This window comes from Brassica napus (genome assembly GCF_020379485.1).
Source record: "Brassica napus cultivar Da-Ae chromosome C7 unlocalized genomic scaffold, Da-Ae chrC07_Random_31, whole genome shotgun sequence".
NCBI classification, from domain to species: Eukaryota; Viridiplantae; Streptophyta; class Magnoliopsida; order Brassicales; family Brassicaceae; genus Brassica; species Brassica napus.
In genome coordinates this window covers 705-25,559 of record NW_026014343.1, presented here as the reverse complement: position 1 = coordinate 25,559, position 24,855 = coordinate 705, and the positions used below count along the sequence as shown (strand labels likewise).

Here is a 24,855-nt window from a genome sequence, read left to right as displayed (position 1 = left end):
GGGAAGCCTTACTTTGCAAGTTTTTGATTTGGTATGATCTTTACTAAAATTTTGCTTTGCTTTATTCACGAAAACAGTGGTTCATGAGACTTATCGGTTGTTTCTGGCATTCAAACTCTTCTTTGTTTGCTCGGCTCACACTTGATCTTGTTAATCGTATACCACGTGTGTAATCATCAATAAGAGAAAGCATGTTTGTAGCATTATCTATGGTATAATCTGATATGATTGACACTCCATCTAAAATTTCTTTGATAACTTTGTGTAATTAGTTATTTTGTGGCAAAAATTCATATGTGCTTTGGGCTTTTATGATTTTTTAATATTTTCAATTTTTCTTACGAAATTACGTGGGACCTGAGACTCCGGTAGTCTGAAAGCCCAATTTTAGAACATGTCATCACTTGGTTTTTGACTTCCGATTCATTGGGTAAGCAAAGTGTTTTGAATTTGTATTCATGTTTGTGATGAACTCGAAAGTGAGCCCATTGTCAAATGGTTTATGATTTAGTCCAGTAGAATAATTTTATTAGTTGTGTACCAAAAGGACTTTAAAAAAACAAACATGTTCCATGGTACTTCTGATGCACAGTCACCCTGCTTAAGTAAAGTTTTCTTCATAGTATTCATGAACATTTCTCTTGTATACAGTCACTGCTTTACCTTCCCTTTGCACTAGCAAATGCTCTAACCGCTAGACTCAACAACGGGATCTTCTTTGTTCTCTTTGCTTTGTGGATTTTATCAGATTTTTAGTCTTTAATACTTTTAATCTCTGTGTAGGGTTGCTCTAGTGGATGAGTTTTGGGTGCTTCTTGGTTATTGTATATTCACAATGGCACTATACATGCATTTTGCAACCTCAGTCATTCATGAAATCACTACTGCACTTGGAATCTACTGCTTCAGGTTTGTATAATATAATCCCTTTTTGGTACCATTTTAATCATTATAGTTTACAACAACCTGATTTTATTTGAACTGTTTCGTCAGGATTACACGTAAGGAAGCTTGAAGGAAGCTCAAGGTATGTTTGTTATATTAGGTTTTAGATTTTTCTTTTCCAGTTCTTAAGAACTTGTGTGTTGGTTAATGTTCATCTGCTTCTTAAACGTTTTTTTCTTTCTTTCCAGGGAGGATAATGCAAATCCCAACACGAATCTTAATATTATTTTTCACTGAATTAAACGACTGATCGATATATTTTTGGATGATGAATAGCCTTAATCTTATTATTTTGTTTGGTCGAAATAGGTAATCATGTAGAACTATTTTTGTAATGTTTCTACGAAAAAGAATGATTTTTCGTGATTATTTATTTATGAATTTGGTTTTATTGATTACATTTTTGAGGTCTTATCGCGATTTGCTTTTAGTTTTGGAAATTTAATTTCGTGTTAATGTTTATTACAATAAAAAAGAATCGGAATATAATATATATATAATATATATATATATATGCTTTTATATATTATAGATATTTGTCTTTGTGGGACAATAAAATAAATTATTGGAAATCATCTTATATATTTTAATCTCTATTTTAAATTAAAACATGAATATAAACATTCTCTATATATTAATCGAGGATCATTTAAAAAGTTGTAACTTTAAATTTGTAATAATTAAAAGATACCTTATTTAGGTGTCACTTAATTATGATGATAATTTAGCTCACAAAATGTTGGTCCAAAATTTAATTAATAAGGAACATTATATTAATCCAAATATAAGAAAATGTATTCTTTCCTTAAATAAAAGCCACGGATTACTTAATATGATTAACATATATATGACAATGAATGATTATTAATAATAATGATTTGATAACAATTTTTGCGTCCGTTCTCATTTTATCATATTTGAATTTTTTTAAAACGAATTTAAATTACAAAAATGTTAAAAATCCGTTTGAAAATTTTGTGATCAATGGATAATTTTTTTTTGTTATAACAAGATACAAATGATCATACAATCATATTAATAAGAATTTTTATTTAATAGATATTTATATCAAATAATATATATATATATATTAATATCATTTAAACTAAAATATGTACCATTTAAAAATAAATAATATATTATTTTGAAATTTGCATTGAAAGAGTATTGAGACCTTAATATTTTAATTTTGAAATTTGCATCGAAAAATACCACATCAAATTTTTTGAGATTAATGGTTTAAATTTTTGTTACATCAAATATACAAATGTTAATAAATATATATGATTAGAAAGTCTCAATAATAAATATTTATATTAAATATGCTATATAATATAATTATATACAATATAAAATAAAAAATAATTATTTTGATTTATTTACCATAAATATATTATAAATAAACAAGAGGTATTGTTTTGATTTATGTGATTACTATAATCTCCTATATATTAATGAGAAACAATTGATTACTCTAGCAAGCGTAAATTTTTTTTAATTAATATTGTTCAAAAATCTTACAAGAAATCGATACAATTAAGATTATTTAGAAGTTATTGAAATCATTTAGCGAGAATATAGATTGCACAACAAATTTGTTTTCCTAACCCTAACCCCCTTTCTATTCATCACAACACCGACATATAATATTGAAAGTGTCAATTGACAATCTGAAATGATAACTTTTTTTAAAGTTCAGACCATTATTTTTTTAAATGGCTTAGAACAATTTTAATGATTAACTAAATGGACCACATATATAGTAAAATGTGTTTTGGTTTAAAAATTGTTGCATATCCAAAATCAATATGTACGATCATCATTTTCGTTTAAAATTTTGTCACAATAAAAATATAGGGTTGGAAAATCGAATCCAAAAAAATAAACAAAGGCCGATCCAAAGAATAGTACTGAACTTTAACCAAAATTGGTTAGATGTCCATGGGTTCAAATTTTTTTGTATCTAGAGAACCGGAACAGAACTCGATCCAAACCGTAATATTTTAGGTATCCGAATATATCCGAATAAGATTTATATACTTAAATATATTATTTTAAAAATTTAATATCTAAAAGAATATATAAAATATATAAGATGTTTTTAAGTTGTCCAAACTTTTGGGAAATATACAAATAGTTATAAGTACATGTTCAAAATAGCTAAACGATACTTAGAATACCTAAAATACTTAAAATATCTATTGATTTTCTATCTAAATATTTAAGCTAAACCAATTTTTATGTTAAGTTTAAGTATTTTGATGTACATTATTCAGATTTATATGTTATACATTATTTTTATTTTTAGATTTGAAAACTTTAAGGCATATATGAACTTTAATTTAAAAATAAAAAATAAATAGGTATCTGAACCCTAACTCAAACCAAACCAAATGGTATTTAAATGTCTATTCATAATCAAATGTAGTGGAAGCACCTTAGCCTATTGGTTAGGTTTAAAGGCTTCTACACCCAGGGGTTCAAATCCCAGACTATGCAATTTCTTGCAGATTATAGGATGCGAAGCTTTCGGAGGTTCCAGAGTACTGTAAGCAGAGCTGTTCGTTGTGGTCGCCTGTCCTTCGAGGATGTCGTACATGCAGAACCGTCTGTGGTTTCAAGTGTTTCGGGGAGAGCTTCATCGTGGAATCATTATTCGTGGAGCTATTCATCATTATCGCATATGTTGTAGGTAGTTGATCATCATATCTAATAGATTTAGAGATTATATGATGATGTAATGTGTTACCCAGCGTTAAAAAAAACAAAAATCAAATGTGAAAAAAATTATTGATAACAAAATGTATATTGTATATAAAATTTAAGTACAATATATTTTTAAAAGAATTCATATGCGCAAGGCATGAGTAATGATACTATTAGGCGGTGCATATGGTTTTGGATGTTTCGGCCGCCGGTTTAGAGCTAACCACACTGAACCGACATGTGAATGCAGAAGGTAGTGTCCTAATGTGTAGAAAAGATAAATAAACTATAGTAAACGAGAAAAGCAAGATCTTGTGTCTAAAGGAATGAATAACCCAATTATGGAACAGAAACAACATAATTAATGAACAACGGAACAATACAACACAATGATTATGAACACATTTAACACATATATACGCAGCAAAATTCAAACTGAAATTCCTTTTCTGTTTTAGTTAAAAATGTAGATGTAGAATAATATTAAAAGAGACAAAACATACCTTAGAACATTGACATGTCCCAAATGATGTCTATTGTTCAAGCATGCTGCCTGGGGCGTGCCGACTTTTGCATTATCTCACTTTTTAACCCACCCATTTCCCTTCTATTTTAAATTTGTAAAACGATTTTATTTATTTTACTTATGGTTTTAGAGTTCATTCATATATTCCTAAACATTCTTTAATTTTGTGCACTAAATTTTAGTTTGGTGATTTTCTTTTTGGTAAAATAGTTTTGGTGATGTTGTTATCGAGTATTGCTGCTTATAATAAACTGTTGGATTTTAGATTTTTGTATATAACATAAATTATATATATATATATATATATATGTATATAAAAAATAAATAGAACGTACAAAGTTATAAATCATTTGTGGATGTCCATAACGGTCCGGTTTATAACCGGCGCAATGAATCGACCGTGAGGAGGGAGAGAGAATCGACATCTTGCATTTTCCTTATTAGATTATGATTTGTACTGTTTTTATATTTGTATTTCATTTTTTTAGTCTTTCCATTATTTTATGACGGTGTAATTTCCTATATATAAATGGCTCCTTATGTTATGAATAATACATAAACATAGATTTTATTCTCTAGTTTCACAACACGTTATCAGCACGATTACGTTCTAAACCCTAAGCTAAAGTCCGAACCCTAAAACCCTATCTCATCCCGGCGATAAACCCTACACCGACGACAAAACCTAATCTGATCGAGAACCTAAAACCCCATACTCAAGGCGTTCCCGATCTCAGCACGCAACCTCAGTCTGTTCCTCAGCTCGTGACTTCAGCCTTTTGCGAGACACGATTTCAGCCTGCTCGACGCGACCCGATACCGTTCGATAGCCAGCACGTTCACGACCCAATAGCTGCTTGCTCCCGTTCGCGACTCGTCTCAGCTTTAATCCGTTCGCGACAGACAGCAACCCGTTCGCGACCCGACAGCAACGATCAGATCGCGTTCTTCTCTATTCGGTGGTCCATTCAACCCGACTTGAGGTTTAGGTAAAACTAAAACCTAAGAACCAAACAGTAAGGCAATAGATCCAATCCCATAACCTAAATTGAATCTTATTGCTTGATTAAAATCGAAACCCTAATTCCCTAAAGCCCAGCCGCATGCATACCATGCAAACCCTAATCGAAATTTGATTTGATTGTTTATGTGATTGAATGTTTTGAATCTGATTATCATCACATAGAACCGATTGCTAGGATTGATTAATCTCATACTTGAATTTGGTTGATTGAATTGATGAACTAATTGAATGTTATCTTGCGATAGAAATTGCCTTAGATGATTAGTTCTCATCTTGTTTAAAACTTGAAACCGACCGGCTTGTTCATATTGAAACCCTAATTCCATTAATCTCATTGAATATGATCGTTTGGTTGATAGTAACTAAACCCCTTGATGCATTGCTTGATTGTTATTGAGGTTTCATGATCACTTAGAATTTTCTTGCTAAAGATGAATAACCGATTGCATTAAGATCATATAGAAACCGATTGCTAAGATTGTTCATACTCTTGGCCGTGCGGCTTGTCTTGCATTATGCATGTTTGGATTGTTTGGCCGTGCGGCTTGTTAGCATATCATGCATGCATAATCGTATGAACTAAATGCATCATATCCGTTTAGTCGTGTGACCAATTTGCATTATATATCTTGTCTTGTATGCATTATAAGAACATTATAAATCCTAAGAATGAAATATATGATTTCATATGTCGAAAATCAACAACTTGGATTTTGCTGCCCTAAATCTCTCTGGAGATAATTACTTGCAATGGGCACTTGATGCTAAGATCATCCTGAAATCCAAGGGACTCGGTGAATGTATCACCGAGGGCAATAATGCAACTGAAAGATAGATATAGTGCGATATTAATTATACGCCATCATCTTATTGAGAGTCTCAAAGATCAGTATTTGACTATTGAGAATCCTCTAAACCTTTGGACATAGTTGAAAACGAGATATGATCACCAGAGAACAGTGTTATTACCAAAGGCTATGTATGATTGGAGGATCTCAGAATCCAGGACTTCAAGTCCGTGGACGAGTATAACTCGACCCTGTTTAAAATAGTTTCAAATTGAAACTGTGTGGTGAGGATATAACGGATAAGGATATGCTTGAGAAAACCTTTTCCACCTTCCACACAAGCAATGTGTTGTTACAACAACAATACCGTGAGAAGGGCTTCACAACTTATGCTAATCTGATCTCTTGTCTCTTGCTCGCTGAGCAGAACAATGAACTATTGATGTGAAACAGTGAATTGAGACCTCCTGGAACAAACCCATTACCTGAGGCACATGCGACCGTAGAGGCTAAAAAGAGTCGAACCATGTCCAGAGTGATAGCCAACACAACTGTGGTCGTGGAAAATGGCATGGACATGGTGGTCGAGACCGAAACTCGTTTGGTCGAGGCCAAGGCAACTCATATGGCCGTGGCTCTATGGAGGCCGTGGACATGGCCGAGGCCGTGGTACATCTTTCAAGCCACAAAGCTCGACCAAATCCGTGTGCCATAGATGTGGTATGGATAATCATTGGGCTAAGACATGTATGACTCCCAAACATCCGTTGACCTCTACCAAGAGAGTTTGAAAGGGAAGAATCCTGAAGCTCATATGACTTATCAAGATGGTGAAGATGATTTCAATCATGAACGAGACGATCTTATGGATTATGAAACTTCAGATTGTTTAAAAGAATGAAGTTGAATTCAACATCTATGTTTTTGTGTTCTTTGCTTTTGTTTTCTATGTTTTGATTGCTTTGAACTTATTTTATTAATGAATGAAAGTTTTTATATGAGTCTCAAGTATCATTCCTATAGCCAGTCTCATAGAGGGCTACGGCTAGGCTAACATCCTGTTGTCTAAGGGTAGTCATCTAGAGATATCATATGCATTGTATTCACTCAGCTATAAAAGAAGCCTATTGAGCTTTAAAGACATTCAATGAATGGCTTTCATATTGAGACTAAGGGCGAAGGAAACAAAGAGTTCCTTCAGATCATAGAGATGGCCAAGGCTATAAGAAAGTCCTAGAGTCTATACATGTGCTCTCTACTGGCCTTTACTATGCTAAGGTCGGAATGATAGAGACCAATGCTGGTGAGTTCACGTCTCAAGCGTTTAATGATTACTGTATGTCCATGGGGGTAAGTGTGGAACACTCCGTGGCACATGTACATACACAGAACGGCTTGGCCGAATCATTCATAAAACGAATTCAGCTAATAGCTAGACCATTGCTTGGGGACACGCGGTCTTGCACGCGGCCGAACTGATTCGTATCAGACCGTCTAGTGAACATAAATATCCCCCATCACAATTGCTTACGTGTCATGAGCCAGACATATCCCATCTTAAGACATTTGGCTGTGCCGTCTATGTACCAATTGCTCCACCACAGAGAACAAAGATGGGACCTCAAAGGAGGATGGGGATATATGTTGGATATGATTCTCCCACGATTATAAAATACCTTGAGCCAACTACGGGTGATTTATTTAAGGCCAGGTATGCGGATTGTCACTTTGATGAATCCGAACATCCAACATTAGGGGGAGATAGCAATAAGCTGGTAAAAAAAGATTACCTGGAATCAAACATCCTTATCTTGGCAAGATCCTCGAACTCAAGAATGTGATTTAGAAGTTCAAAAGATAATCCATTTACAAAAGCTAGCTAATCAATTGTCAGATTCCTTTGCTGACCCGAAAAGTGACTAAGTCATATATACCATCATATATACCAGCTGCTAATGCACCAATCAGAATTGATCTTCAAGAGGGACACAATCAAGTTGCTACAGAGTCTAGACAATGTTTGAAACGTGGTAGACCAATAGGTTCCAAAGATAAGAACCCTCAGAAAACTAAGAAAAGGTGCAGAGAAGAAACCGAGGTTGTCTAGGGTTTCACAACCTCGGTTTCATTCTCTGCACCTTTCTTAGTTTTCTGAGGGTTCTATCTTTGGAACCTATTGGTCTACCACGTTTCAAACATTGTCTAGACTCTGTAGCAACTTGATTGTGTCCCTCTTGAAGATCAATTCTGATTGGGCATTAGCAGCTGGTATATATGACTGGTATATATGACTTAGTCACTCTTTTCGGGTCAGCAAAGGAATCTGACAATTGATTAGCTAGCTTTTGTAAATGGATTATCTTTTGAACTTCTAAATCACATTCTTGAGTTCGAGGATCTTGCCAAGATAAGGATGTTTGATTCCAGGTAATCTTTTTTTACCAGCTTATTGCTATCTCCCCCTAATGTTGGATGTTCGGATTCATCAAAGTGAAATCCGCATACCTGGCCTTAAATAAATCACCCGTAGTTGGCTCAAGGTATTTTATAATCGTGGGAGAATCATATCCAACATATATCCCCATCCTCCTTTGAGGTCCCATCTTTGTTCTCTGTGGTGGAGCAATTGGTACATAGACGGCACAGCCAAATGTCTTAAGATGGGATATGTCTGGCTCATGACACGTAAGCAATTGTGATGGGGGATATTTATGTTCACTAGACGGTCTGATACGAATCAGTTCGGCCGCGTGCAAGACCGCGTGTCCCCAAGCAATGGTCTAGCTATTAGCTGAATTCGTTTTATGAATGATTCGGCCAAGCCGTTCTGTGTATGTACATGTGCCACGGAGTGTTCCACACTTACCCCCATGGACATACAGTAATCATTAAACGCTTGAGACGTGAACTCACCAGCATTGGTCTCTATCATTCCGACCTTAGCATAGTAAAAGGCCAGTAGAGAGCACATGTATAGACTCTAGGACTTTCTTATAGCCTTGGCCAATCTCTATGATCTGAAGGAACTCTTTGTTTCCTTCGCCCTTAGTCTCAATATGAAAGCCATTCATTTGAATGTATTTAAAGCTCAATAGGCTTCTTTTATAGCTGAGTGAATACAATGCATATGATATCTCTAGATGACTACCCTTAGACAACAGGATGTAGCCTAGCCGTAGCCCTCTATGAGACTGGCTATACCCGGAATGATACTTTAGAGACTTCATATAAAAACTTTCATTCATTAATAAAATAAGTTCAAAGCAATCAAAACATAGAAAACATAAAACAAAGAACACAAAAACATAGATGTTGAATTCAACTTCATTCTTTTAAACAATCTGAAGTTTCATAATCCATAAGATCGTCTCGTTCATGATTGAAATCATCTTCACCATCTTGATAAGTCATATGAGCTTCAGGATTCTTCCCTTTCAAACTCTCTTGGTAGAGGTCAACGGGATGTTTGGGAGTCATACATGTCTTAGCCCAATGATTATCCATACCACATCTATGGCACACGGATTTGGTCGAGCTTTGTGGCTTGAAAGATGTACCACGGCCTCGGCCATGTCCACGGCCTCCATAGGAGCCACGGCCATATGAGTTGCCTTGGCCTCGACCAAACGAGTTTCGGTCTCGACCACCATGTCCATGCCATTTTCCACGACCACAGTTGTGTTGGCTATCACTCTGGACATGGTTCGACTCTTTCTTAGCCTCTACGGTCGCATGTGCCTCAGGTAATGGGTTTGTTCCAGGAGGTCTCAATTCACTGTTTCACATCAATAGTTCATTGTTCTGCTCAGCGAGCAAGAGACAAGAGATCAGATTAGCATAAGTTGTGAAGCCCTTCTCACGGTATTGTTGTTGTAACAACACATTGCTTGTGTGGAAGGTGGAAAAGGTTTTCTCAAGCATATCCTTATCCGTTATATCCTCACCACACAGTTTCAATTTTGAAACTATTTTAAACAGGGTCGAGTTATACTCGTCCACGGACTTGAAGTCCTGGATTCTGAGATTCCTCCAATCATACATAGCCTTTGGTAATAACACTGTTCTCTGGTGATCATATCTCGTTTTCAACTATGTCCAAAGGTTTAGAGGATTCTCAATAGTCAAATACTGATCTTTGAGACTCTCAATAAGATGATGGCGTATAACTAATATCGCACTATATCTATCTTTCTCAGTTGCATTATTGCCCTCGGTGATACATTCACCGAGTCCCTTGGATTTCAGGATGATCTTAGCATCAAGTGCCCATTGCAAGTAATTATCTCCAGAGAGATTTAGGGCAGCAAAATCCAAGTTGTTGATTTTCGACATATGAAATCATATATTTCATTCTTAGGATTTATAATGTTCTTATAATGCATACAAGACAAGATATATAATGCAAATTGGTCACACGACTAAACGGATATGATGCATTTAGTTTATACGATTATGCATGCATGATATGCTAACAAGCCGCACGACCAAACAATCCAAACATGCATAATGCAAGACAAGCCGCACGGCCAAGAGTATGAACAATCTTAGCAATCGGTTTCTATATGATCTTAATGCAATCGGTTATTCATCTTTAGCAAGAATAATTCTAAGTGATCATGAAACCTCAATAAACAATCAAGCAATGCATCAAGGGGTTTAGTTACTATCAACCAAACGATCATATTCAATGAGATTAATGGAATTAGGGTTTCAATATGAACAAGCCGGTCGGTTTCAAGTTTTAAACAAGATGAGAACTAATCATCTAAGGCAATTTCTATCGCAAGATAACATTCAATTAGTTCATCAATTCAATCAACCAAATTCAAGTATGAGATTAATCAATCCTAGCAATCGGTTCTATGTGATGATAATCATATTCAAAACATTCAATCACATAAACAATCAAATCAAATTTCGATTAGGGTTTGCATGGTATGCATGCGGCTGGGCTTTAGGGAATTAGGGTTTCGATTTTAATCAAGCAATAAGATTCAATTTAGGTTATTAGGGATTGGATCTATTGCCTTACTGTTTGGTTCTTAGGTTTTAGTTTTACCTAAACCTCAAGTCGGGTTGAATGGACCACCGAATAGAGAAGAACGCGATCTGATCGTTGCTGTCGGGTCGCGAACGGGTTGCTGTCTGTCGCGAACGGATTAAAGCTGAGACGAGTCGCGAACGGGAGCAAGCAGCTATTGGGTCGTGAACGTGCTGGCTATCGAACGGTATCGGGTCGCGTCGAGCAGGCTGAAATCGTGTCTCGCAAAAAGGCTGAAGTCACGAGCTGAGGAACAGACTGAGGTTGCGTGCTGAGATCGGGAACGCCTTGAGTATGGGGTTTTAGGTTCTCGATCAGATTAGGTTTTGTCGTCGGGTGTAGGGTTTATCGCCGGGATGAGATTAGGGTTTTAGGGTTCGGACTTTAGCTTAGGGTTTAGAACGTAATCGTGCTGATAACGTGTTGTGAAACTAGAGAATAAAATCTATGTTTATGTATTATTCATAAACATAAGGAGCCATTTATATATAGGAAATTACACCGTCATAAAATAATGGAAAGACTAAAAAAATGAAATACAAATATAAAAACAGTACAAATCATAATCTAATAAGGAAAATGCAAGATGTCGATTCTCTCTCCCTCCTCACGGTCGATTCATTGCGCCGGTTATAAACCGGACCGGTTATGGACATCCACAATATGATTTATAACATTTGTACGTTCTATTTATGTTTTTATATACATATATATATATATATATATATAATTTATGTTATATACAAAAATCTAAAATCCAACAGTTTATTATAAGCAGCAATACTCGATAACAACATCACCAAAACTATTTTACCAAAAAGAAAATCACCAAAACTAAAATTTAGTGCACAAAATTAAAGAATGTTTAGGAAATATATGAATGAACTCTAAAACCATAAGTAAAATAAAAATAAAATCGTTTTACAAATTTTAAAATAGAAGGGAAATGGGTGGGTTAAAAAGTGAGATAATGCAAAAGTCGGCACGCCCCAGGCAGCATGCTTGAACAATAGACATCATTTGGGACATGTCAATGTTCTAAGGTATGTTTTGTCTCTTTTAATATTATTCTACATCTACATTTTTTAACTAAAACAGAAAAGGAATTTCAGTTTGAATTTTGCTGCGTATATATGTGTTAAATGTGTTCATAATCATTGTGTTGTATTGTTCCGTTGTTCATTAATTATGTTGTTTCTGTTCCATAATTGGGTTATTCATTCCTTTAGACACAAGATCTTGCTTTTCTCGTTTACTATAGTTTATTTATCTTTTCTACACATTAGGACACTACCTTCTGCATTCACATGTCGGTTCAGTGTGGTTAGCTCTAAACCGGCGGCCGAAACATCCAAAACCATATGCACCGCCTAATAGTATCATTACTCATGCCTTGCGCATATGAATTCTTTTAAAAATATATTGTACTTAAATTTTATATACAATATACATTTTGTTATCAATAATTTTTTTCACATTTGATTTTTGTTTTTTTTAACGCTGGGTAACACATTACATCATCATATAATCTCTAAATCTATTAGATATGATGATCAACTACCTACAACATATGCGATAATGATGAATAGCTCCACGAATAATGATTCCACGATGAAGCTCTCCCCGAAACACTTGAAACCACAGACGGTTCTGCATGTACGACATCCTCGAAGGACAGGCGACCACAACGAACAGCTCTGCTTACAGTACTCTGGAACCTCCGAAAGCTTCGCATCCTATAATCTGCAAGAAATTGCATAGTCTGGGATTTGAACCCCTGGGTGTAGAAGCCTTTAAACCTTAACCAATAGGCTAAGGTGCTTCCACTACATTTGATTATGAATAGACATTTAAATACCATTTGGTTTGGTTTGAGTTAGGGTTCAGATACCTATTTATTTTTTATTTTTAAATTAAAGTTCATATATGCTTTAAAGTTTTCAAATCTAAAAATAAAAATAATGTATAACATATAAATCTGAATAATGTACATCAAAATACTTAAACTTAACATAAAAATTGGTTTAGCTTAAATATTTAGATAGAAAATCAATAGATATTTTAAGTATTTTAGGTATTCTAAGTATCGTTTAGCTATTTTGAACATGTACTTATAACTATTTGTATATATTTCCAAAAAGTTTGGACAACTTAAAAACATCTTATATATTTTATATATTCTTTTAGATATTAAATTTTTAAAAATAATATATTTAAGTATATAAATCTTATTCGGATATATTCGGATACCTAAAATATTACGGTTTGGATCGAGTTCTGTTCCGGTTCTCTAGATACAAAAAATTTGAACCCATGGACATCTAACCAATTTTGGTTAAAGTTCAGTACTATTCTTTGGATCGGCCTTTGTTTATTTTTTTGGATTCGATTTTCCAACCCTATATTTTTATTGTGACAAAATTTTAAACGAAAATGATGATCGTACATATTGATTTTGGATATGCAACAATTTTTAAACCAAAACACATTTTACTATATATGTGGTCCATTTAGTTAATCATTAAAAATTGTTCTAAGCCCATTTAAAAAAATAATGGGCTGAACTTTAAAAAAAGTTATCATTTCAGATTGTCAATTGACACTTTCAAATATTATATGTCGGTGTTGTGATGAATAGAAAGGGGGTTAGGGTTAGGAAAACAAATTTGTTGTGCAATCTATATTCTCGCTAAATGATTTCAATAACTTCTAAATAAATCTTAATTGTATCGATTTCTTGTAAGATTTTTGAACAATATTAATTAAAAAAAATTTACGCTTGCTAGAGTAATCAATTGTTTCTCAATTAATATATAGGAGATTATAGTAATCACATAAATCAAAACAATACCTCTTGTTTATTTATAATATATTTATGGTAAATAAATCAAAATAATTATTTTTTATTTTATATTGTATATAATTATATTATATAGCATATTTTAATATAAATATTTATTATTGAGACTTTCTAATCATATATATTTATTAACATTTGTATATTTGATGTAACAAAATTTAAACCATTAATCTCAAAAAATTTGATGTGGTATTTTTCGATGCAAATTTCAAAATTAAAATATTAAGGTCTCAATACTCTTTCAATGCAAATTTCAAAATTAATATATTATTTATTTTTAAATGGTACATATTTTAGTTTAAATGATATTAATATATATATATATATTATTTGATATAAATATCTATTAAATAAAAATTCTTATTAATATGATTGTATGATCATTTGTATCTTGTTATAACAAAAAAAAATTAATCCATTGATCACAAAATTTTCAAACGGATTTTTAACATTTTTGTAATTTAAATTCGTTTTAAAAAAATTCAAAATATGATAAAATGAGAACGGACGCAAAAATTGTTATCAAATCATTATTATTAATAATCATTCATTGTCATATATATGTTAATCATATTAAGTAATCCGTGGCTTTTATTTAAGGAAAGAATACATTTTCTTATATTTTGGATTAATATAATGTTCCTTATTAATTAAATTTTGGACCAACATTTTGTGAGCTAAATTATCATCATAATTAAGTGACACCTAAATAAGGTATCTTTTTAATTATTACAAATTTAAAGTTACAACTTTTTAAATGATCCTCGATTAATATATAGAGAATGTTTATATTCATGTTTTAATTTAAAATAGAGATTAAAATATATAAGATGATTTCCAATAATTTATTTTATTGTCCCGACAAAGATCTATAATATATAAAAGCATATATATATATATATATATATATATATTATATTCCGATTCTTTTTTTATTGTAATAAACATTAACACGAAATTAAATTTCCAAAAACTAAAAGCAAATCGCGATAAGACCTCAAAAAATGTAATCAATAAAACCAAATTCATAAATAAATAATCACGAAAAATCATTCTTTTTCGTAGAAACATTACAAAAATAGTTCTACATGAATTACCTATTTCGACCAAACAAAATAATAAGATTAAAGGCTATTCATCCAAAAATATATCGATCAGTCGTTTAATTTCAGTGAAAAAATAATATTAAGATTCGTGTTGGGATTTGCATTATCCTCCCTGGAAAGAAAGAAAAAAAAACGTTTAAGAAGCAGATGAACATTAAACCAACACACAAGTTCTTAAGAACTGGAAAAGAAAAAATCTAAAACCTAAATAAACAAACATACCTTGAGCTTCCTTCAAGCTTCCTTACGTGTAATCCTGACGAAACAGTTCAAATAAAATCAGGTTGTTGTAAACTATAATGATTAAAATGGTACCAAAAAAGGGATTATATTATACAAACCTGAAGCAGTAGATTCCAAGTGCAGTAGTGATTTCATGAATGACTGAGGTTGCAAAATGCATGTATAGTGCCATTGTGAATATACAATAACCAAGAAGCACCCAAAACTCATCCACTAGAGCAACCCTACACAGAGATTAAAAGTATTAAAGACTAAAAATCTGATAAAATCCACAAAGCAAAGAGAACAAAGAAGATACCCGTTGTTGAGTCTAGCGGTTAGAGCATTTGCTAGTGCAAAGGGAAGGTAAAGCAGTGACTGTATACAAGAGAAATGTTCATGAATACTATGAAGAAAATTACTTAAGCAGTGACTGTGCAAAGAAGAGCGAGGTTTATAGGATTTTTACCATGCACATGTTTGTTTTTAATCCTTTTGGTTCATCACATATGTGAGCTAAAATTATTCTTCCCTGGAATCATAAAACCATTTGACTAATGGGCTCAGCTTTCAGTTCATCATTTAAAAAATGAATACAAATTCAAAACAAGATTTGCTTACCACAATGAATCCAAATGCAAGACCAGTTCCCAGTACAACTAAGTGAGGGTAGTTTCTTATGAGATCAGTTGGAGACAAGTAGTCCCTGATTAAGACAAAGGATACCGATAAGTCTCAGTGAGACCACGTTGAAAGAAAGAAAGAAAAATTAGAAAAGACATACCAAATCAAAACTCCTGCAAGTAGCCCAACGAATGGAAACAGCTGAATACACAAAAAGATATCTACATTACACAAAGTTATATAAAGAAAATGGAAAATAAGAGTGTCAATCATATCAGACTATACCATAGATAATGCTACAAACATGCTTCCTTTTCTTGGCTGTATAACTTTGTATACATTGGACACGCTGTAGAATAAAGATGTGAGCAGAGCAAAATGCATAGAAAGAGTTTGAAATGCAAGATCATTGAACTCTCATAAGACTCACCTGAATGCAAGTGTTGGTATAACAGCAAAAGCAACCATCGTTATTAGTACTACTCTTGATGTTGTAATCTCTGTAAAAAAACAAGAAATGTTAAGGAGACAACTTTGGGATACACACAAAGATGAAAAACTTACCGTTCAAGAAGGGCACCCAACTAAACAAGGGGATTGACTCTCCAAACTGCTGAGCCCACCATTCAGCACCTTTAAGATGGAAGATTTAAAAAAAAAATGAATGCTAGTAACAAAGAGGTTTTTGTATAATATAGTATAGTTTGAAGCTTTACCAACAATGGCTGTGAAGAAGTGACCACAGTATATAAGTGCAAGACCTTCTGTAGGACCATTGACTACCGGGAGAGTCAGTATATTGGTAAAATAGCTAATGACACAAAAGGGTAAAGAGAGCAAGTTATTTCGAGTTTCATAAGAAAACAGAGTTAAGCTGAAGAAATGTAACACACTTACGTTTCCCATGTAGATCCAATAAATGGAATAGCTGATATAATCCAGAACCAGAAAGTATCTCTTCCACACATAGCAGTACTCCCATATGCCATCGTTTCAAACTGTTTATTGCAGAAATTGAATAAATAAGCTAAAGATAAAGGAATATAAGAAGAAGAAAAAGGGAATGTAAAGCATACCGCACAAGCAAGTGCATCACAACCTACAAGAAATTGAAATGTGTGTTAAGAAGAAAGGGATTGCTTTCATTGCTAAGAAAGAAAGAAAGATAAGAGTACCATGATCAAAGAGCTCTCCGAGTGGGCTACTGGAGTTTGTTCTTCGTGCTTGCTTTCCATCAACCGCATCAAATGTCTACAAACATCAATCATAAGAGCGCTCCAAATAAGTCAGCACAGAAGACTACTTAATACTTAACAACTAACAAGCATATGAGAATAGACCTGATACAAAAACAGAAGGAGTCCATGTGCCAAGTGAACCCATCGAGGAGGAGGAGAATCCAACCGAGGTGAGTATACCTAAAGACAGTAAAATCCATATGAGCAAAGCAACGGGAAGCTCGAGAGAATAAAGAATCAATGGAACTCACATAGCCTAAGAGCGCAGATATGATGAGAAACATGAACCCCGTAAGTGTTATCTACAAGACAAAAAACGCACACAAACCGTAAGTCGTATCGCTTCAGTAACAATGAGACATTGATGTTTGATTTACTTATACCATGTTGGGTCTGGATATGGATATCCCAAAGACAAACACATGAAAAAAAAAAGGAACAGCAAAAAACGTTAGTCCAACCACTTGAAGGAATCAAAACAATGAGATGTTTCAAGAACTAGAACCAACATTAAAGAGGGGGGGTACTTACGGCATCCAGAGAGGGAAGATTTTGACAAAACGATTCCAAAAAGGTTGGAGAACGTATTTGGCAAGGTAAGAGTGATCCACACCACTGTATTTGTGTCTATGAAGAGCTGCTACCCCATGTGCTCCTATGTATCCCATCCCTTTATAACCTCAAATCAAACCTGTCAAAGATCAAACGAAATCGATTCAGAAATTCAAACAAAACTAGCGTGGAAGGACCTTCATAAAAAAGCTTGTAAATGAGGAGCAAATTGGATCCAAAGATGGCGGAGACATAAAAGGGGGTTGGGAGCGAAGAGTACCTGCGACGCTTGGGGGCGATGGAGATGTGTTACAAATTAAGACGAAGACGACGTCGACGACAGAATCTGAGAATCTGTATTTTTATATAAAGAGAAAGAGAAAGAGAAAGAGAAAGAGGGAGAGAGGAGAGAGCTTGTGCCTACGCTTATGAGTCTCTTCTCTCTGCTCTCTCTCTCTCTCTCGTGCGTCCTAAAAGAGGCAAAGCGGGACGAGAGTGGAAAGAGGCGGAGGGCTTTGCGTATCTGTAACCATTTTTTATTTATTTTCTTTATTTAATTCCCTCCTTTATTCCTCCTTAAACTAAGAAAAGAATCTTATATGAGAATCTTATATAATACTTTTTTCGTTAAGGCCCGTTATAAAATTTAGAATACAAATTATTAAATATATTTTTATTCGGAGGTTAACTTGTTCAAGAACATAAAATAAAAAGGTTTTGTTTCAGTAGTCCTAAGTTTTTTTAAAATAAGAAAATAAAAATTAATTGATAAAATATGGTTCTTATTTAATTTTAAGAAGTTTTTATCAGTTTTTTTATAACACTATTTTTGTCGGATCTTATAAATTAGTACATCAAATGTATGAGAATAAATGAGTGGACATTATTTCTATGCTCTCTTTTTAATTACGTATCCAACGGTTTTGATATGAAAAATTGCATGAAATACGTTAAGTCGGATACCACTTTTAAAAAAAAAGACTCAACCAGAAATACTATATCATTTGAATTTATGACAAATGATTATTGTTTACGGTTTAGTATATATAGGAGGTGAGATAGAGTTTAAAAAAATTTATGAATAATTCTTAAATATTTTTAAATGATTTAGGAATTTAATTTTATATTTTTAATGATAAATTTAAAATATTTATAAAAATTATTATTTAAAAATAAATATGAAAATAATATCAAATTTGAAGTAAAATTAAAATTAAAATTTTTTAAAAATATATTTTGGTCTATTCGAGTTACGTGTCCTAAGCGCTAGAGATTGGGAAAAACCATAATCGAAAATGCGTGCAAGATTGAATGAAATGCGAACATTCATGTATCCATGATGTTGATTGTTAAATAGAACTAAAAGTATTTGCCTATTCAAACTTTTTTCCTTTTTACATATACCATTATATAGTATATATATACACAAAAGAGAGACATGTTGTTCTATAGATTTCTATATTTTGAAAAGTTTAAAAGAATCGTATTCTTCTTTCTTCTATTTATTTTTGTGTTGGCCTCAAAATGTTTCTCTCAACGAATCTGGCATCTTCATTTTATATTTGTAAAAAAAATCAAAGTTGCTTTCTTTTACGATGTCCACAAAATTTTACTTTTCAAGTATTGTATACGTTAACAATTGATCACGACCTATCCATGACTTATATGAAAAGATCTTATATATAACTTTATAAATAGTATGAAAGTATGGGAAATTCGTATGCATACGCGAATTATTGCAACTTGAGATAATCTTTTATTCAAAATGGGGCAAGATATTGTTTGTACATTTTAAAATATCGATGAAACCAAGACGTTTCGCCATCATTAATTTGTATTTTTGTCTAATAATTGAGTAGTAGTATCTTATATTGCTACTTTGTTATTGGAGAATAAGTTTAGCTGTTTTTTATTTAAGCAAGTTGGACAAGAACGATCGCGTGCAAGTTGGAGAATAATGCTTACGAGATCTAGTGCACCCCATTAAATACTCTTAGAGCATGATTAACATGAATTTTTTAGGATGGGTTCTTAGCGTTAAAAAATTGTTTCTTAAATTTTAATTAAAAAAACTAAGAACCAGTTATTAAATAAAGATTTTAAGAACCGGTTCTTAGTTTTTTTAGTTAAAAGTTAAGAAACAGTTTCTTAACTTCCGATAAGAACCTCGGGTTAATCATGGTCTTAGCCAGTCACTGAGTTTAGTGAATAGATAGCATAGTTTGTTCTTCAAACGAAAGCGTTTCCTTTTAATGAAAACTTTAAACTAACTAGTATATAGTAAGGCAAGCCAAATCTCAGTAATAGCGTATAAAATAACTTCAGACTAAAAGATTTAACAGAACGAAGCAAACAATCGGTCATTGTTTTTAAATACAAAAGGATTATATTACTTACACAGGAGTAGATTAGCTATCTTTAACGAAACTAAAAATATTAAAGGCATATCGATGTAACTTGGATCCTATATCGTATAGATGTCATATATTGAGTGTCGTTCTGTGCTTTATTGTTATTAGCTAATAAAAGTTTGATAGTTTTTTTGAACATTAAAAGTTGTAGAGTTTCAATCAATTTAATTGGAAAAACTATAGACGGTTGAGAAAAGAGACAACTGCAATATTTGTTGGTTATTGAAATATAAACTGATAATTACAAAGTCACGATGGGTTGGTTTGGCTCTAGGCCTGGATCAATTGCACGCATTGCACCCAACGCAATCCCGAACATGGAGTGTATATATATGCTGAGGAAATTATATAGTTAGGAACAGTTTGCCATAGCTGCTCCTAGCTACGAACGAGACATACCATTTTAAAGACTTTTTCGGATCGTGACAAAAAAAAAAAAAAGTTAGAATTAGCGAATTACGGGTGCACCTCTGTTTCCTCTTTATAATTAGGGGTGGGAATTTCATGATTAGATATTTAAGCTCATTCGAATATTTATAAATTTTAGTTTGGGTTTGGGTTAGGTTCGGATATCTATTTAAATTATGTAAATAATTGCAAAAATTCTAATACACCTTGAATCCAAAAAAAATATACACCATATAAATTTGAATAATATATGTAAAATGTCAAAAATCAAAATAAAATTTGCTTGGTTTGGATATTTTGATGAAAAATCAGTTGGTATTTATGATATTTTCGTTGTTTTTAGTATATTTTAATATTTTAGATATTTACTTTTGACTAGTTTTGGACATTATTCAAATATTTTGGATATTTTTGAATATTAAATCTAAAAAGTTAATATATTTAAGTAGATAGTTGTGATTGAGATATTTTCAGGTACCTAAAACATTTTGGTTCTGGTCAGAGTTTCGATTCGTTTGGATACCAAAGCAGTTTCTGTTCGGATCTGATACAACTTTTTTGAGTCATGTTCTGTTCTTTGGATCCAAGTATTTTTTTGGATCCAAGTATTTTACAGAGTCTTAATTATAGTCATGCAATTTTTACACTTACTAGATTTTTTAACCGCGCTACGCACGGATAAAATATTATATGTATTTCTCAATTCTAAAAAAATAATATATAGTATTGTATTACATTATTTAAAGAATATAAAATAAGACTACATAACATAAATATATTTTTAAAATTTTCTATGTGGAAATCATTATGTTGTTTGATTGTTGTACTTGATTCACATATTTGCATAGTTATTTGTGATGGATGAATAACTATATTTTTATTATCAGTAAATAATATATATTTATTATATAATATAAGAAAAATAAAATTATTTACTTTTAAAACAAACTTGTCTAATGTTGGGGACTTGGTTATAAACCTATCATATTCGAATGAAACATTTTTACAGTTATCAATCTTCTTAACAGTCAAGAATCAAATCTGAATATCAAAACAATATCTCATAGATCTCTTTGTGGAATAACTGGTATGAAGAAATTGAATTTAGGCATCAAAAAGGACTGGAAATGGATGTGCAGATGTGTTATCTAAGTCAGCACAAAATATTATTCATAGTTCATATATAATTTATGTTCATCCTATTTTTTGTCCATCCTTTCTTAAACATCTTGAAATAACTGATCCTAATTATAAATAAATTTTTGGCTGGCAAAAAAAAATTAAATTTGTCTAATTATCGCTTAATTTGTCTAACTGATATATATGTATTTCTCAATTCTAAAAAAATAATGTATAATATTATATTACATTATTTAAAGAATATAAAATAAGACTACCTAACATAAATATTTTTTTTATATTTTCTTTGTGGAAATCATTATGTTGTTTGATTGTTGTACTTGATTCACATATTTGCATAGATATTTGTCATAGATGAATAACTATATTTTTATTATCAGTAAATCATATATATTTATTATAGAATATAAGAAAAATAAAATTATTTACTTTTTAAACAAATTTGTCTCATGTTGGGGATTTGGTTATAGACATATAATATTCGAATAAGACATTTTTGTAGTTATCAATCTTCTTAACAGTCAAGAAACAAATCAGAATATCAAAACAATATCTCATACGATCTTTTTGTGGAATAACTGTTCTAAAAAAATTGAATTTATGCATTAAAAAGGACTCGAAATGATGTGCAGATGTGTTATCTAAGTCAGTTTTACAAAGTACTACTATTCATAGTTCATATATCATTTAAGTCCATCCTTTCTTAAACATCTTTAAATAACTAATGCTAATTAATAATAAACTTTTGGCTGTAAAAAAAAATCAAATTTGTCTAATTATCGCTTAAATATTTTATTAATATTGTCTAAGAAGCTTTCAATTGATGATATCATAGTTTAATTTTTATTAGTTTTTTTGTTAATCCTAGAGTTTTTTGTATTTAAGATTTTTTCCATAATATATATATATATATATGTCATAAAAATTACCATCAAATCAATTTTAATTATTTATTATTTTATTTTTAATGAAAATACACTTTTTAAATAATTTAATTTAAAATAAAATTATATATTAATTTGTTGTATTCTAACAAGGATTGATTTAATTAATTTGCTTTGGTGGATAACTTAAAATTTTTTCATATGAATCGGAGAAAGCAAACTTATGTTGTTATATTATATTTATTTGTGTATATGGAATCTATATATAATGCTAGTGTAATAAAGAAAGAACATTATTTTTTGTAACTCCAAAAAGATACGTTATTACAATTTGAAATTATTAAAATTGAATAAAATGGTAATTAAATAAATCTAATTGTTTTTTTTATCTTGTTTAGTTGGATTCTCATGGAAAGAAATCGATAGGTTAAACAAATATTTCAAAATTTGTTGTGTTATTGTTTTGTCTATAAATTACAAAATGTATTGAATTGATATATTTAATTAGTGCACCCTTAAATAATATTTTATTAAGACATTAGAGAACTATGTTTTGAGTTGTTTTGTCAAAATTGTACAAAAATCTATGTTTTTTCATATTTGTCACGAAAATTTATATGTTAAACTTACTTTTACAAAATTCTTGACTTTGTTACGAAAACAAAAATCTATGCTTTTTCATATTTGTCAATGTTCTCACACTTTCAAATAATATATTAGCTTAGTCACTTAGTTATTTTTTTTTTTACAAAACAAAGTATCGGAGTCTTGAATGTTGAATCCATATTATTGTAAATGTACATAAGAGTTTGTGATTATACATATTTAGTGATTCTTGTATATGTGTCCAAGAAAGTTTCAATGGCTTAGTGGTTTCTGTCTTATATTTATGTCATACTAATCCGGGTTTGATACTTTACTTTGCATTGTTTTTTCATTTTTTACAAAAAAATAAATGAGATGTCGTGGCAACTTCAAACTCTCTGATTGGACGATTTTTTGTGCCTACGTGGACAGTCTAAGAGAGGTTTATATCCCCTTTAGTATAGTATATATATATAGATTGCTCTGTGTTTCACTGTTTATAAAGTCATAAATGGTCGGCAGGAAAAAGTTCTGGAGCTCTTCGCGACAGAGACAAATGAAAAGATTCCTAAACCCATCTTTATCTGCGACACTATCTCTTTGGTTGATCTTCTCACTGACGTCGAGTCTGGAAGTTTCTTCTGCTCACCGCATCTCAGGTGAAAGCCCCGGCGAACTATTAATTGATGTTGTTGGACATCCTCATGCGTCAACGTCACTTCCTTCAATGACTCTTTATCCTCATAGAAGCTTTTCTTTTTTGTCTCTGAACATCGCCGAGCTCTGTTATCCACCGTTTGAGGCACTAGATCTAAAAGCAACCATTAGCTAGATCTGAAGATTTTTGGAAGCTTCTTACCCCTCTTGTCTTCCATTGGATCATGCGTTTATTCTCTTCTGTGTCTCTGTTGGTCATCGACAAAGCAATTCTGATAACATCTCTTTCATCGCCGGTTGGTACCATGGTGTCTCTGCATTCGTCTTTGATCAATTAGCTGATTTTGGGCTTCATCTCTCTTCTTTTTGAGCTTGACCCACTAAGCTTACGGGTAAAGTTTAGTGTAGTTATTCAAAACTCAGTTTCGTGGAGAGGCACACACACCACTTTTGTGGCTTTTTGATTTCTTTGACTAGATTGCTAAACAATTATGGTGGTTTTCTCGGGGTCTTTGGTTTGCTTATATTTTATATCTCATTTCCTGAAGAAATTAATGATGGATTCACCGGGCCGGGTTCCATCTTAAAATGCATCCCTTCACATTCTTTTTATGAAAGGAGAAGACGTCTTTGTCTCTTTGCTAAATATTTTTAAATTTGTATACCGTCTTATCACTTTGTGCAGCGGTTTCATACATGCCAAAGCATCTCCAACCATTAGAAACTAGGTGAGATTCTAAAAAAATAAAATAAAAAATAATATTTTAATTGAATAACTAAATTTTCTATTTTTTAAATTCTAAAATGCTAGTTACATGATATGTGGAAGATAAAAGTTTAGAACTAGTTCTAAAAACATTTGTTTTGGAACTTTTCTTCACTCTTTCTCCTATTTTCTTCTTTTATTTCTTTATTTTCAATAGTGAGATTCTGATTAAAAAACCTCCATTGGAGGTGGTCTAAGGGGCCATAAGATATAAACAAAATTAATTTTATGCTTTTCATATGTAAGAACTAGGTTTCAACGTTACTTCTAATTGTGACCAACTTTCAGCTATCTGCCTTTCTCTTAAAAGTTTTATCGACGCATTGAAGTTTTATTTCAAACTCAGTCATTTTATTATGGAAACTTATATGT

General features: G+C 32.0%; 1 protein-coding gene and 1 long non-coding RNA gene across 2 annotated transcripts; one reads left to right on the top strand and one right to left on the bottom strand.

Moving 5' to 3' along the window:
• Positions 1–784: 784 nt before the first annotated feature.
• Positions 785–1,183, top strand: LOC125594987. Its single transcript, XR_007330070.1, has 3 exons — positions 785–909; positions 994–1,027; positions 1,134–1,183. It is a non-coding gene; the product is annotated as an uncharacterized LOC125594987 (long non-coding RNA).
• Positions 1,184–14,895: 13,712 nt separating this feature from the next.
• On the bottom strand, positions 14,896–18,261 carry LOC125594985 (choline/ethanolaminephosphotransferase 2-like). The gene is made up of 19 exons (XM_048770975.1): positions 17,913–18,261; positions 17,612–17,771; positions 17,464–17,473; positions 17,332–17,382; positions 17,183–17,260; positions 17,018–17,093; positions 16,919–16,941; positions 16,740–16,840; positions 16,559–16,653; positions 16,407–16,475; positions 16,273–16,342; positions 16,128–16,191; positions 16,003–16,043; positions 15,840–15,924; positions 15,688–15,750; positions 15,538–15,596; positions 15,338–15,463; positions 15,219–15,252; positions 14,896–15,108 (listed from the first exon to the last, which is right to left on the bottom strand). Exons 2-18 carry the CDS (start codon positions 17,746–17,748, stop codon positions 15,231–15,233), a joined length of 1,170 nt encoding a protein of 389 aa, XP_048626932.1. The 5' UTR covers positions 17,749–17,771; positions 17,913–18,261; the 3' UTR covers positions 14,896–15,108; positions 15,219–15,230.
• Positions 18,262–24,855: the final 6,594 nt, after the last annotated feature.